Raw genomic sequence first — 15,239 nt, forward strand, 5'->3', positions numbered from 1 at the left:
CTCACCTCATAAGATGAGTTGGGAAGTGTTTTCTCCTTGTCTGTTTTTTTGGAAGAGTTTGTGAGGAATTGGTGTTAAATATTTTTGAAACACTTGGTAGAAGCTACCAGTGAAGCCATCTGACTTTACTTTGTGGGGAGTTTTTTTTTTTTTTAGATTTTATTTTTTCCTTTTTTTCCCCAAAGCCCCCAGGTACATAGTTGTATATTCTTCGTTGTGGGTCCTTCTAGTTGTGGCACGTGGGACGCTGCCTCAGCGTGGCTTGATGAGCAGTGCCATGTCCTCGCCCAGGATTTGAACCAACGAAACACTGGGCTGCCTGCAGCGGAGTGCATGAACTTACCACTTGGCCACAGGGCCAGCCTCTGTGGGGAGATTTTTGACTACTAATTCAGTATTTTTACCTGATACAGATCTATTCCAATTTCCTGTTTCTTCTTGAATCACATTCAATAGGTTGTTCTAGGAATTTGTCCATTTCATCTAGGTTATATAATTTGTTGGCATACAGTTCATAGAATTCCCTTATAATCTTTTTTATTTCTGTAAAGTCAGTAGTAATGTTCTCTCTCTCATTCCTGATTTCAGTAATTGAGTCTTCTCTCAGTTTGCTCTGTCAATCTACCTAAAAGTTTCTCAATTGTGTTGACCTATTCAAAGAACCAATTTATTATTTTGTTGATTTTCTCTATTAACTTTCTATTTTCTATTTCATTTATTTCTCCATTCATATATTATTTCTTTGCTTCTGCTTGTCTTGGGTTTAGTTTGCTCTTTTTTTTTCTAATTTTTAAGGTGGAAGGCTAGATTATTGGTTTGAGATCTTTTTTAATAGGCATTTATAACAATAAATTTTCCTCTAAGCACTTCCTTTGCTTTATCTCAGATGTTTTCGTATATTGTATGTGTTTTTTTTTTTATCATCTCAAAGTATTTTTTAATTTCCCTTGTGATTTCTCCTTTAACTCATTGGTTAGGACTGTGTAGTTTAGTTTTCACGTATTTGTGAATTTCCCAATTTTGTTTTTCTGTTACTGATTTCTAATTTAATTCCATTGTGTTTGAAGAACATACTTTGTATGGTTAAAAATTATTGAGACTTGTTTTATGGTCTAACATATGGTATATCCTGGAGAATGTTCCACGTACTCTTGAGAAGAATGTATATTCTGCTGTTGTTGCATAGAATGTTCTATAGATGTTTGTTAGGTTTAGTTGGTTTATAATGTTGTTCAAGTCTTCTGTTTCCTTGTTGATCTTCTGTCTAGTTGTTCTATTATTGAAGTCTCTAATTATTGTTGTTGAATTGTCTATTTCTCCCTTCAGGTCTATCAATTTTTGTCTTACGTATTTTGGGGCTCTGTTGTTTGATGCATATATATATGTTTTTTATTATGTCTTCCTCATGAATTACCATTATATCAAATATCATTGTATTTATCATTATAAAGTGGCCTTCTTTTATCTTGCATAACAAATTTTGTCTTTAAGTCTATTTTGTCTAACATTAGTATAGCCACTCCTTTTCATTTGGTTACTGTTAACATGGTATATCTTTTTCCATTCTTTTACTTTCAACATATTTGTATCTTTGAATCTAAAATGTATCTCTCATAGATAGGTTAGACAGCATAGAGTTGAATTGTGTTTTTTCTAATCCATTCTGCCAATCTCTGTCTTCTTATTGGAATGTTTAATCCACTTAAATGTAATATAATTATGATGAAGCAGAATTTACATCTGCCATTTTGTCATTTGTTTTCTGTCTTGTGTCTGTTTTGTTCCCCTATTGCTCAATTACTTCCTTCCTTTATGTTAAATAGATGTTTTCTAGTGTACCAGTTTAAATTCCTTGTCATTCCTTTTATTATATTTTTTTGAGTTATTGCTTTAGTGGTTGCCCTGGGGATTACCATTAACATCTTAATTTATAACAGTCTAGTTCAGATTAATACCAACTGAATTCCAATTGTATAGAAAAACTTTACTCCTTTATAGCCTTATTTCTGACCCCCTCCTTTGTGTCATTATTGTCATACAAATTACATGCTTATACATTATGTGCCCAATCAACTTAGATTTATAATTATTCCCTTATTCAGTTTTCTTTTAAATCAAATAGAGATAAAAGGAGTCACAGCAAAAAATACATTTATACTGTCTTTTATATTTGCTTATGTAGTTACTTTTACTGGTGCTCTTTATTTCTTCACGTGTATTTAAATTACTATTTAGTGTCCTTTCATTCAACCAAAGAAACTCTCTTTAGTATTTCTTGTAGAGCAGGTCTGCTGGCATCAGATTCTCTCTGGTTTTGTTCATGTGGTAGTGTCTTAATATCTTCTTGATTTTGGAAGGATAGCTCTGCTGGATATAGAGTTCTTGTCTGATGCTCTCCCCCCGCCCCAGCACTTTGAATATATCATCTTACTGCCTCCTAACTTCATGGTTTCTGATGAGAAATCAGCTGTTAGTCTTACTGAGCATCCCTTATACATAATGAGTCACTTCTCTCTTGCAGCTTTCAAATGTTCTCTTTGTCTTTGGTTTTCCACAGTTTACGGTGTTTCTAGGTGTGACTTTCTCAGCGTTTACCCTGCTTGAAGAAAATTGAGCTTCTTGAATGGGTAGATTAATATTTTTCATCAAATTTGGGTATTGTTTTGCCATTATTTTTTTGAGTATTCTTTCTTCACTTTTCTTTCTGTTCCTTCTGGGACTCTCTTTCTATTTCTCCTAATAGATTATTTCAATTGACATGTCTTCAAGTTAACTGATTATTTCTTCTGCCAGTTCACATCTGATGTTGAGCTCCTTTAGTGAAGTTTTTTGTTTTTGTTTTTTTTAAAGATTTTATTTTTCCTTTTTCTTCCCATAGCTCCCAGGTACATAGTTGCGTATTTTTAGTTGTGGGTCCTTCTAGTTGTGGCATGTGGGATGCTGTCTCAGCATGGCTTGATGAGCGGTGCCATGTCTGTGCCCAGGATTTGAACCGGTGAAACCCTGGGCTGCCGAAGAGGAGCATGCAAACTTAAGCACTCGGCCACGGGGCCGGGCCTCTGGTGAAGTTTTCATTTTGCTTATTGTACAATTCAACTCTGTAATTTTTATTTAATTCTTTCTTATAATTCCTGTCTCTTTATTGATATTCTGTTTGGAGAGGCATTTTTCTCATACTTTCTTTTAGTTCTTTAGATGTGTTTTCTTTAATTCTTTGGTTATCTTTAAAACAGCTGCTTTAAGTTTTTGTCTAGAAGTCCAGCATCTGGGTTTCTTCAAAGACTTTTCTTATTGACTGCTTCTTTTACTATGTATGTGTCATACTTTCTTGTTTCTTTGCATGGTTCACAAGTTTCATTTTTTAAACTGGATAGTTTAAATGATATAATGTGGAAACTCTGGAAATTAGATTCTTCCCCACCCCTAGATTTCTTGCTATTGCTTTTTGTTGTTGTTGCTCTTGGTTTGTTTAGTGACTTTCCTTAACTAATCCTGTCTAGTCAGTGTTCTTTGTGGTGTGTGGCTACTGAAGTCTCTTTTTAGCTTAGTGGTCAGTTAATTATTGGACAGAGATTTCCTTAAAAGCCTGGAACCAATAAGTTTCCCAGCTTTCTTGAGGGGCTCTGTATGTGTTTTGGGGCACACCTTTAACGCTCAAGCAGGCAATTTATACTTCTTCTTTAGCCTTCACTTTCTCTTTGTGCCATGTCTCAAAGCCACCCAGAGGTGAGAGCTTAGGGCTTTCACTGGTCTTTCCTGTACATGCACATTGTCTTGGTCATGCACATAGACCTAGGCACGTGCACAGACCTGCGCATGCACCTGGCCTTCTGGATTCCTAGAAATATGTCAAAACTTTTCAGAAACCCTCATTGGTATCTCATTCCTCAGCTTTTTAAATATTTTGGTCAGTTCCTTGTTTGTCCCTACTGTTATCACCTCAGGCACCTGCAATGTTAAATGATTGCCATTGATTATTGTCAACAAACTACCTCCCTTCCTTCTCCTCATCCGGGGAAGAGGCTTTTCTCACACTGAATGAGGACAAGCCTTGCAAATGAGAGTGTCCAGGGAATTGCCAGACAGGTTAAATAGGAATAGTTCTCTTAGAATGGTGTTTAGGGAACTCCAGACCTGTTCTACCCTCTCCAGTGGCTAGTAGGCCACTCCTGGTTTTCACTGTGATTGCAAGAATATTAGTTTTCAAGTCTGTTGTAATCCTGGGATGATGAGAATGAGTATGGGTCAAGTTAAAGTGTCATATAGCTGTTCTTACTGAAGTGCAGCATATTTTCTTGAATAAGCACTCCGTGGATTATTGCAAGCCTTTGGTTAATTTCCAGAGCTCTGAAAATGTTGATTCTGACCATTTTTGCCAGTGCTTTTATGGTAAAGCAACTTTTGCTCTCGTTGCTTTTATGGAGGACTGGCTTTTCAGAGGTCGTTACTCTGTCATTCCCACTGACACCACTCTAATTTAAGAGATTTTGAAGGAATGTGTAAGCCCAAAAATTCCCCTTGTAGAGTTCTTCTCAAAGTGTAAACATGGAAGACAAACATATAGGCATACAAGGACTAAGGAATATGGCACCAATAAACCTGTAATGATGAAAACTGCTTGATGGAAGAAATCTTACCAACCCAAAATTAAATTGAACATACAGAATTTAGGCATTAACTGGAAAGGGGACAAGAGGAACCTTTTAGGGAGCATGAAAATAATCTATATCTTGATTTGAGTGATGGTCACATGTGTATACATATGTCAAAACTTATTGAACTATACATTTAAGAGAAGTGCACTTCACTGATGTAAAATATGCCTCAGTTAAAAACAAAGACAAAACTATAGAACTTAGGAATCAAAAAATGTGGAAACTGAATGGTAAATCTTTAATCCTGTTAAATCTAGAACTATGAGTAAACAACTATGGGAATTATGAATCCAGAACGGAAGGTAAATGTTGACTATGCAAAAATATCTTACAAATATCAGGAATTAGATATAAAGGCTGGGAAGGAAGATGGGGAAAGTATAGTATATGTATGTATATTAGTTATTTATTGCTGCATAAAATATATGTCAGACTTTAGCTACTTGAAACCTAAATCTCTTTATTATCTCACTTAAGTTTCTATGGTCGGGAGTCCAGGAACAGCTTAGACAGGTCACTTTGGTTCAGGGTGTCTAGGAGGTTTCAGTCATCAGGAGGCTTAACTAAGACTAGAGGACTCACTTCCAAGATAGTTCACTTGCATAGCTGTTAGTAGAATGTCTCAGTTCTTTGCCACATGGATTTCTCCATAGGTCTGGTTGAGTGGTCTCACAACATGGCAGCTAGTTTTCCTTAGAACCAACTCTCTCAGAGAGACAGCAAGGCAGAAGCTGTAATGTCTTTCATGACCTAGCATCAGAAGTCATAGACTATCATTTGTGCCGTATTCTGTTGGTTGCACAGACCAACCCTGAAGCAATGTTGGGGGAATTACACAAATGTAGGAAGACCAAGAGGATCCCACAGTTAGCTCCCACAGCCTGCTAATTTCCTCAGCTTTTTAAGCCAGGAGCCATTACAGCCCACAAGTTAGAAAATAATGCTTCCAACCTCCTAATGTATTTGTATAATCCTTTTTCCTTGCGTTAGTGCACTCTTTTAGGAACCTCATTTTCCCTGTAGATTCATTTACTAAACTTGAGTAGATCTTTATTTTCATTCTAGTTTATTATATTTTTCTTGTGTTAAAATCAAATAAAACTAAATTTTATATTTTTAATTTAAAAAATTTTGTCTATAGTATGATGTCAGTTTAGTAATTATTTCTGCCTATTCTATGTAGATTCATATGTAGATATGCTTGGAGAGATCTTGTAAAGAGTGTAGTTATTTCTGAGTGGTAAGAATTTGGATTTTTTTTTTTATTAGCTTTCCTCTTTCTTTTTCTACTTTCCTCTGAATTGCTTAGAATTCTTTCTTATAATAAGCATGTACTATGTTTACAAAAAGAAAACCAGACTTTCAAAATAACTTTTATAATAAGAAACATTCTCATCACTATTGATTATGTATAAAATTGGGTGCAACCTTCTTTGGGGTACAATCTGATAGTCTATTACAAACTTAAATGCTGCTCATAGCCTACAAATCAAAAATTCCATTCCTGTGAATTGGCCCCAAAATACTTATTCATATGCACAAAAATATGCTTAGAATATTTATTCTATCATTATTTATAATAGTAAAACATTAGCAACAACTGAAATGTCCAATAATAGGTAAGTGTTAAGAGGATTAGGGTATATTTATAGTGTAGAATACCATGTGGCCATTAGAATGATAAAGGTTCATAATGTAACATATGAGAAAATTTCAAGATGGCATGTGAGAAACATGTTACTTGTTATGTATAGAATAACTCCAAATGTGTTTTTTTAAAAAAAACAAATTATGTGTATGTATATATATGCACATGTTTATGTATTAAATGCATAGGAAAGAGTCTGGAAGGATTCACACCAAATAAACAAGGATACCTCTAGGATAGGGAATAGAGGGGTTGAGGAGGAAGGACTGTTTTTCCTCTGAATTCTTTGTTAATTATTTTTATGGTGAATGCATGCATGTGTTTTAACTTAAAAATTTTGAGACCTAACTCTGGTTGCACTGTGGAAGGTGAATAGTAGAGATGACTGCAGTTCTCAAGTAGAAAATTGCTTTGAAGAAGCATGTTTCACTTTTTCAACTATGACATGATCTTCTAATTAGAAAGGATCTGATCATGAGGATTTTGTACTTTGTGGATCTTAGGTGGCTTGTTCTTTTCATCAAAGTTATTTCAGTTGTCCAGGTAAAAGAGGCTGAGATTCCAAACTGCAGGAATGAGGATTGGAGAGAACATGAAGAGAATTTTAGAAGACAAAAAGTGATTGGATTTTGTAAGCATGTGAGAGTTGGAGAAAAGAGTAGAGTGAAAGATAAAGTTGAGATGGGGGCACAGAAAGAAGAGCAGATTTAAAGGAAGCAGATAGCGAATTAAATTTTCTATGTTGAAGACCTGTGGGAAATTCTCATGAAGCTATCTAGCAGATAGTTTGTAAGAACAGTCTGATGCTGTGGAAGTCATTGGCATTTAGGTATTTTAAATCATGGTTGTTGATAGTTGAGATGACTAAAGGAAGAGTGTATAGAGTGAGAGAAATGCTTAAAGATGGAACCCTGGAGACACTTAGATGTAAGCAGCTAGCAAAGCAATCCCTGAAGCGGACTGAAAAGTTGTGTTGGAGAGTTGTATCCAACATTCCGAGGACGAAGATGCTATGAGTAGTCAGTAGTGTCACACTCTACAGGAATTGGAAGGAAGAGGAAACATTTAAATTTGTAGTAGTGTTAGGGACTTCCACAAGAATGGGTTGTGGTGGAGAGCCCTCTAGTGGAAGGGAGCATGGCGTTCGAGGAAGTGGAAGGAGCCTAATAGAAGTGAAGCCCAGAAAAGAATGTGAAAGGGGCTTGCAAAAAGGTTTTTTTATCCTTTCAGTACAATGTGATCACTTTCTTAATGGAAAGAAATTAATTAGGGTTTGTTTTAGTCCCTTAATGTATGAAGGTTATATGTAAATTTTTCTTCTCTTCTGCCTTGTGAAAGGTAGAAAAGAGGTTTTGAGGAGCTAAAACTTGTGGAGAATGACATTTTTTTCAGCTTTGGGAAGTAAGAGGGGAGTAAGGGAAATTTTCTCTCAAGAAGCACCAAAGCCAGCAGTAAAGAGAAGCTGCAGGGCCGTTTGACACCTAGCTCAACTGAAGTTCCAAAGGCATGGACCAGCCCCAGAAGAATGAGTTAAGCGAACCTTACCTGTCAGTAAGCTGCTAACTAAGAAAAACCATTGTAAAATGTGTTATTGTACATATTTAATTTTTATACTGCCTCTTCTAGAAAAACTACCTGCTTTATTACTTTGTTTTCTATATTTATTGTATGAAAACTGAGATTAAATTTACAGGGAAGAAGTTCTTCATTTATTTCCTCCTCACACAAAAGACTAGATAGGAGGATATTCTTTATAACTTCTCTTCCTTTGTTTTGTTAAATTGGTAATTATGCATAGAGAAAATTGTGAAAGAACGTATTTTAACAATTAACATTGCTTACCTCAGAGTGGAATTGGTGAAAGAAGGCTGAAATTAACTTCTTTTTGCATTTCTTTGTTGTTTAACTTAATTACTGTGTTTATGAAACAACCAATAAAGTATGTAGTGTTTATAGGGAAAGACTAAAAATAAAATAAATTAATACATATTTGTAGGAAGATTAAACAATCTAGAGATATACAGTGTAGGAAGCATCTGCCACTAAATTCATATTGTGTGTCTTTAGCTATATATAAGCTTTTATTACTATACAAATTGGAACGTGGATTATGTAAAGATGTATATATTCTTAAAACTGTATGCTTTTTAATTTGTATCGTGGGCATCATTCCATATTGATATATATCCATTTATTCTTTTAAACACGACATAGAATTTTGAAAACTTTTTGGGGGAAACTTTTTTTTAATTGAAATATAACATATACAAAGAAAAGTATCCAGGTTAATGACTTTTACAAAGTGAAGATGAACATATAACCACCATCCAGATTAAGATGAAGAACAGTGCTGGTCACTATATAAGCCTCCCTCACACTGCCTCCCATTAATTAACCTCCTGTCTCCTAACTGTAGGTAACCACTCTTCTGATGGCCATCTGTGTAGATAAGTTGTGTCTGTTTGTTAACTTTATGTAAATTGAGTCATACAGTTGTGTGTGGCTTTCTTATTTTTCTTTTTTGGGGGAAGATTAGCCCTGAGCGAACAGCTGCCAATCCTCCTCTTTTTGCTGAGGAAGACGGGCCCTGAGCTAACATCCGTGCCCATCTTCCTCTACTTTATATGTGGGACACCTACCAGAGCATGGCATTTGCCAAGTGGTGCCATGTCCACACCTGGGATCCAAACCGGCGAACCCTGGGCCGCCCAGAAGTGGAATGTGCGAACTTAACCGCTGTGCCACTGGGCCGGCCCCAATGTGTGGCTTTTTTCTGTGTGTGTCTGACTTTTTTTTGGCCAACATTATTTTGGGGAGATTTATCCATGTGGTTACATATAGCGGTGGTTTATCCTTTTTTCTGTTTGATCTAGTAGTCTATAGTAGAATGCATAAATGTCAGAACTTATGTATTCTCCTGTTGATGGATATCTGAGTTGTTTCAAATTGAGGACTCTCATGGATAATGCTCGTGTAAGCCTTCTTGCACATGTCTTTTTAACCTGTTTCTATTGAGAATGTACGCATTTCTGTGAGCTACATACCAAGGAAAGAAATTGCTAGGTCATATGGTATGAGTATATTCAGCTTTAGTAAATACTGCCCTGTTGTTTCCCAGTGTGGCCCTGACATTTTACGCTTCCATCAGCAGTAGGAGATTTCCAAATACTCTGTGTCCTTGCCAACACTTGGTATTGATGGCTTTTCGTTTGCTTGGTTTGGGTTTTTTGTTGTTGTTTGCTTTTGATGGCTGTTTTAGAACATTAATTTTAAAAGTCTGCCCAGTATTTTATTATGTGAGTAAACTATAATTTAACTAATCTCCTTTTGTTGGGCTTTTGCCCTCTTCCCCCACTGCAGCACAGTCAGAACCTAGATAGCTCTGTTACCTCGTGGGCTCTGTGGTTTGTTTTCTGTGTGATCTGACTGTGTGAGGAAGACTTACTATTCAGAATAACAGAACTGATACATTCTTTTTTTTTCTTAACAGATTTTCCTCAAATTCCTTCTTTGTTTGAGCAGTATAGTACCAAGATATAGATACGAAGAATCTATAAAAAATAGTTTCATTTTGTTGACATGAAAATCAGTTTTGATTTCATCGTGGTAAATGGTTATTTTCTTCAGCCTTGTTTAAAAGTAGTGTGGAAAATGGTATAGTGTCTGAAACTGGACTTCTGGTGACAGCATTGCCAAACACAGGCAGTTTAATTATCCAGAATAATTTGTATTCTCTTAGTACAAACCTAAAGTGCTAGCTGCCGTCACCTGTATCAAATACACATTTAATCCATTGTAAAACTGTTGTTTTACTTGAGAATTACTTGAGAATGTAATCATTTAGGTTTTGGAAAACTGTTTGAATTTCACGCTTTGAAAGTGAAAGGTGTTTCCAATCAGAGAACCTTGCTTCACAGCCCAACCTTTCTTTTAACAAAACTCCCCTCCCCTATTTCCTCAAATTTTCTTTTAACATAGGTTTTGTTTTGTTTTGAGGAAGATTAGCCCTGAGCTAACATCTGCCACCAGTCCTCCTCTTTTTGCTGAGGAAGACTGGCCCTGAGCTAACATCCGTGCCCGTCTTCCTCTACTTTATGTGTGGGACGCCTGCCACAGCATGGCTTGCCAAGCAGTGCCGTGTCTGCACCCAGGATCTGAACCGGCGAACCCCAGGCTGCCGAAGCAGAACATGTGAACTTAACCGCTGCGCCACCAGGCCAGCCCCTAACATAGGTTTTTAAAAGGGGCTTGCTCTTAACGAGTTAAATGTGAGCATCAGACCTCCTGGTTCTTCTCATGTTGCAGTTGTGATCACTTTATGATGACCACTCTTAATTGTGCATTATAGCTTTAAATAGGTGTTGGCACAGGGGTATCAGTACTACCCAGTTACCATAAGTAATTCCTTGGAAGAGTTTAGATACTGTTAACCCTCTATGATAGTGGAATGGTCTTTTGCGAAGTACCTTATGGGCAGGTAAAACAGTTTTATCTTTCCTGTTATTCTTTGCTTTTGCCAGTTGTATGTTCAATTATTTATTTTTAGAATAACTATAATGACCTGAAGGAGCATGTGATTCTCAGACTAGTATGTATTAGACATGCTTTTTTACTTTCACGTGTGGAGGTTTTTCACATTTCTAATTCATTGCTGTCAAGAACTACTTAGTAATAGCTGAAGTGTACTGCTTTATAATCTGTTCAAGTTTTTGATAAGTCTGTGTGTTATAAGAACATCTTTACCTCTTGAGATTTCTTAAGAGGTCATATTGCAGCGTTATTTTAAAAGTCTTCAAGTTCTTAGTTATCTGTACTAATGGTGACAAGTGTGAAAATGCCTAAATGAATTAACAAATAAGGCTTATTGAGAGAGTATTTTCAATGACCTTAGTCTTTTTATCAGTTTCAGTAATGAATAGCAAAACTTGCTGGCTTGAATTTTTTTTTCTTCTTCTTCTTCTCAATATCTGATAAGGTTCTAATATTCTAAACCAGGATTGAGGTGGACATGGTGGTGGTTGAAGGAGCACAAATCTAATCAACTTCTGAAAAATAACTATTACTTAGGAATCTCTTCGTTTATCTCATATTCGTGGACCTGATTTAGAGATTAATGTTAGAGACCACTTTCAAGTCTTGGTTAATAAAATATTTTGACCTTCAATGGATCGTTTCTGAATATATCCTAGCCAGTGTAGTCAGCCTATACAAAGAAGCCCAGTATTAAACAGTTTGCTCAAGTTGCAGCTTCCTTATAGAGCAACACCGAGAATAAAGCACCCAGTAACCTAGAACCAACAGAGCCCTCATTAACTTCCCTGTAGTTTCAATACCCACAACAGCTATTTCTCTTTCTGCGTAGGTATCAGTCAGAGCCGGATCTCTCACTGGCTGTTGCAGCAGGGATCAGACCTGAGTGAACAGAAGAAAAGAGCATTTTACCGATGGTATCAACTGGAGAAGACAAACCCTGGTAAATATTCTTTTTTTTTTTTTTTGCATCTGAAACAAGACAAATGTAATTAATTACTTTATTGAATCCATGTGCTGACTTGTCTTCACTAAGGTAATTTCATACTTTTATTGTTGTTCCTTTAGGCCAAAGAACACTCTTAATTGTAAAACCTAAAAGCTGATTGTACCAATTTTTAGTTTAGTGTCTGAAATTATCTAGTCATTTTCATTCCTTCCCTCAAGGTGCCTCTTTGTTTCTGGGTTATATGTGATTTCAAACCATGGTTTGAAAGAAAGATCACGATTGTCAGTGGCTGACTTTCTTTTCATCAACTATAGGTATACACATAAGATTCCATATCTAGTATTTTTAGTTTTGTTTTTGTTGAAATCTTGGGGCCAGCCTGGTGGCTCGTTGGTTAGGTTCGCAATGTAGGCTTTGCTGGTTCAGATCCTGGGTGTGGACCTACGCACTGCTCGTCTAGCCATGCTGTGGCAGGCGTCCCACATATAAAATAGAGGAAGATGGGACGGATATTAGCTCAGGGTCAGTCTTCCTCAGCAAAAGAGGAGGATTGGCAGCAGATGTTAGCTCAGGGCTGATCTTCCTAAAAAAAAATAATTAATTTAATTTAATAAAATCTTGTTTTAGTTAGTAATATAAATTTAATGCTTTTATTTAGTTCATGCTATACCATATCCAATGATCTCTGCTAATGATTTTCTGGTTTTAATTCTAATTACCTGGGTGATGAATGTGTCTTTGGACTTTAGGGTAGAGTTGCTCTGATGACTTCAGGAGCAACAATAGCTTGGAAAGTAGAATGAAATCTTAAGGAAAAAGATCACAAAAAACCTTTGTGTCTGAAGTTGCCAGGCATAGACAAGATCTATTGCAAACAAGTGGTATATAAAGTAGAATCTGAAGTTGTGTGACAGACTGTCTCAATCTACACGGTACACAGACTGGTGACAGTGAGCCTGATCCCAAGTTTAACCTTGTGATTGAGCTGTCTTCTGTAATACTACAGTATTAAAGTCTTTGCTTACAGACTAAATAACCAATTGGAATATTGCATATTGACTCTTAATAATAGTATCATTGGCTCTTAGATGGAAATAAAGAATGTAAATAAAGACATATTTGTGTGTGTGTGTGTCTGTGGTGAGATTTTTTTTTCAGAGATTGTATTCTCAATCTGAAAGGCACAAAACAGAGCAGACCTCTCTGCAATGAATTTTTTTTATCTACCCTGCCCCCTAATTTCTATTTTGAAATATTTAAGATGTACAGAAAACTTGAACGACCAGCACAGTGAACACCTGTTTACCCTATTCTTAGATACAATAATTGTTAACATTTTACTGTATTTTCTTTAATCCCTATATAAGTAAATGAATAAATTTTAAAATGTATATATACATATATGTATACACACACACACACATATTCACTCTTTCTTCAGCATTCATCTCCTGGAAAAAAACGGTAATTGCCTACATAACCACAGTCCCTATTAACATATTTAAGAAAATTAACAGTGATTCCATATCATCTAATATCCAGTCCATATTTGCATTTCTCTAGTTGTTGCGAGAATGTCTTTTGTAGCTTTTTTTTATTAAGTAGTATCTGGTTTGGGTTGACAAATTGGAATTTGTTGTTATGTCTCTTTAGACTCTTAAATCTAGTCACTCAAACATGAAAATGACAAACTTTTTTTAACCATCTGATCTTACAGAATGTTCCACATTCTGGATTTTTCTGTCTCCTCTTAGTGTCAGTTCACTTATTCCTCTCTAGCCCCTGTATCTCCTGTAAACTGAAAGCTAGGATTAGAAGCTTGATTAGATTGAGGTTAAACATTTTTGGCAAGAATACTTCATTGATTATTTAGGGAGGGCATATACTAATGGCTGCAATTTACTTTGAAATGCATCAAAATAAAATGAATAGGGAGATCGGTAGATATGTGATAAAGTACATAAAATATTAGATGGTATGAGTACATATTTTCACTATAAAATTCTTTTATTGTTGCTGTTATGTTTGAAACTTTTCTCAAAGCATTGGGCTTATGCTTTGTAGGTAAGCTTCAGCTCATATTACCACATATCAAGAGGCATGAAATGTCAGGTTGTAGCGCTATTCATATGCTAAGTTTTGTCATTTGTTAAGGTAGTGACCACCAGATCTTATCTTTGCGGTTTCTAAATAATCTGTAGGACATCATTTTGCCACTGGATGAATATCCTCTTCTACAATAACCTTTGCCAGTGGTCTTAGCATCCATTGATGACTACCTAAATCAGTTATTCCAATGAAGATTGCAAAATGGTGATAATCTAATCAAGCATTCCTTCAACATTTATCGGCTGGCATTTTTTCTGCCAGGAAGAACTTTCATTTTTAGATATTTTTCTAATGATATCTCCATATATAAGCAAACTTCTCAAAATAAGACTCTGTTGCTGCCATTAGTTAAATGTTCTGAAGCAACACAGTTCAGTAGAAATATAATATGAATGATATATGTAATTTTACATTATCTAGTAGCCGCATTTAAAATGTAAGAAGAAATAGTTAAAATTAATTTTAATAATATATTTTATTTAACAAATACATATTAACAGTTCAACATTTAATCAATGCTTTTAATAATTATTGAGATTTCTTCCTTCCTTCCCTCCTTGCTCCCTCCCTCCCTTTTTGAAATCCAATGTGTATTTTACACTTAAAGCACATATAATTTCCAATCAGCCACGTTTCAAGTGCTCAATAGCCACATGTGGCTAGTGGTTACCATATCAGATGACACAGCCTTAGAATATATCATGGTTGAAGCAACACTTCAAACTCAGCTCTAAGCAATCTTTCCAAAGACATCATTTCTCCCATGATTCATAGCAGAGCAAATCAGATGGAGAGGGACAAAAATTTGGCACTTTGTCTGCTTAATAGAGCAGCTTCGGTTGATAGCAAGGGTTTGGCTAGGTAAATAAGCAACTGTGCCCAGGGGTTTCATAAGCCTGTTTACATTCCAGCAATTGGCTACCGAGGGGAGCATCAGGGGGATTATCAAGATGTTCCAAAATGTATAGGGCAGAACAGTGAAAAATTTGGAGGACAAACACTAGTCAACTTGTGTCAGGCAATCAGCCTCCCTAAGAGAAGGGATTTTTGTCGCTTGGATTTGACAATTAGCACGATGCCTTGACATATAATCTGATTACAGTTGGTGAGGCTGAATTCCCACCCTGGAATTTCAGGGCTGGGCTCCAGTCCCAGGCAGGGACTAGGATACCAGGAAAATGAATTCACTAGAAACAGGAAGGAGAACTAAGGTCCATCTCTCAGGCTGCAGAAACATTCTTGTAACTGATCTGATAGCACTGCCAACTATGGAATACTACTACTATTGGAATCCTGTTTTAGTACTGGGGTGATATAGTGTTCTTCTGAAGCTGTTTTTTAAAAAATT

General features: G+C 36.0%; 1 protein-coding gene across 32 annotated transcripts in view; it reads left to right on the forward strand.

Moving 5' to 3' along the window:
* Window positions 1–15,239, forward strand: part of HMBOX1 (homeobox containing 1) — a 179,882-nt gene that overhangs the window by 107,256 nt on the left and 57,387 nt on the right. For all 32 annotated transcript variants that reach the window (XM_070261296.1, XM_070261293.1, XM_005607706.4 and 29 more), the window contains one exon: window positions 11,666–11,776. In XM_070261296.1, the coding sequence (XP_070117397.1) occupies window positions 11,666–11,776 (111 nt within the window). The remainder of the gene's footprint in view (window positions 1–11,665; window positions 11,777–15,239) is intronic.

Source organism: Equus caballus, chromosome 2, assembly GCF_041296265.1.
Source record: "Equus caballus isolate H_3958 breed thoroughbred chromosome 2, TB-T2T, whole genome shotgun sequence".
NCBI classification, from domain to species: Eukaryota; Metazoa; Chordata; class Mammalia; order Perissodactyla; family Equidae; genus Equus; species Equus caballus.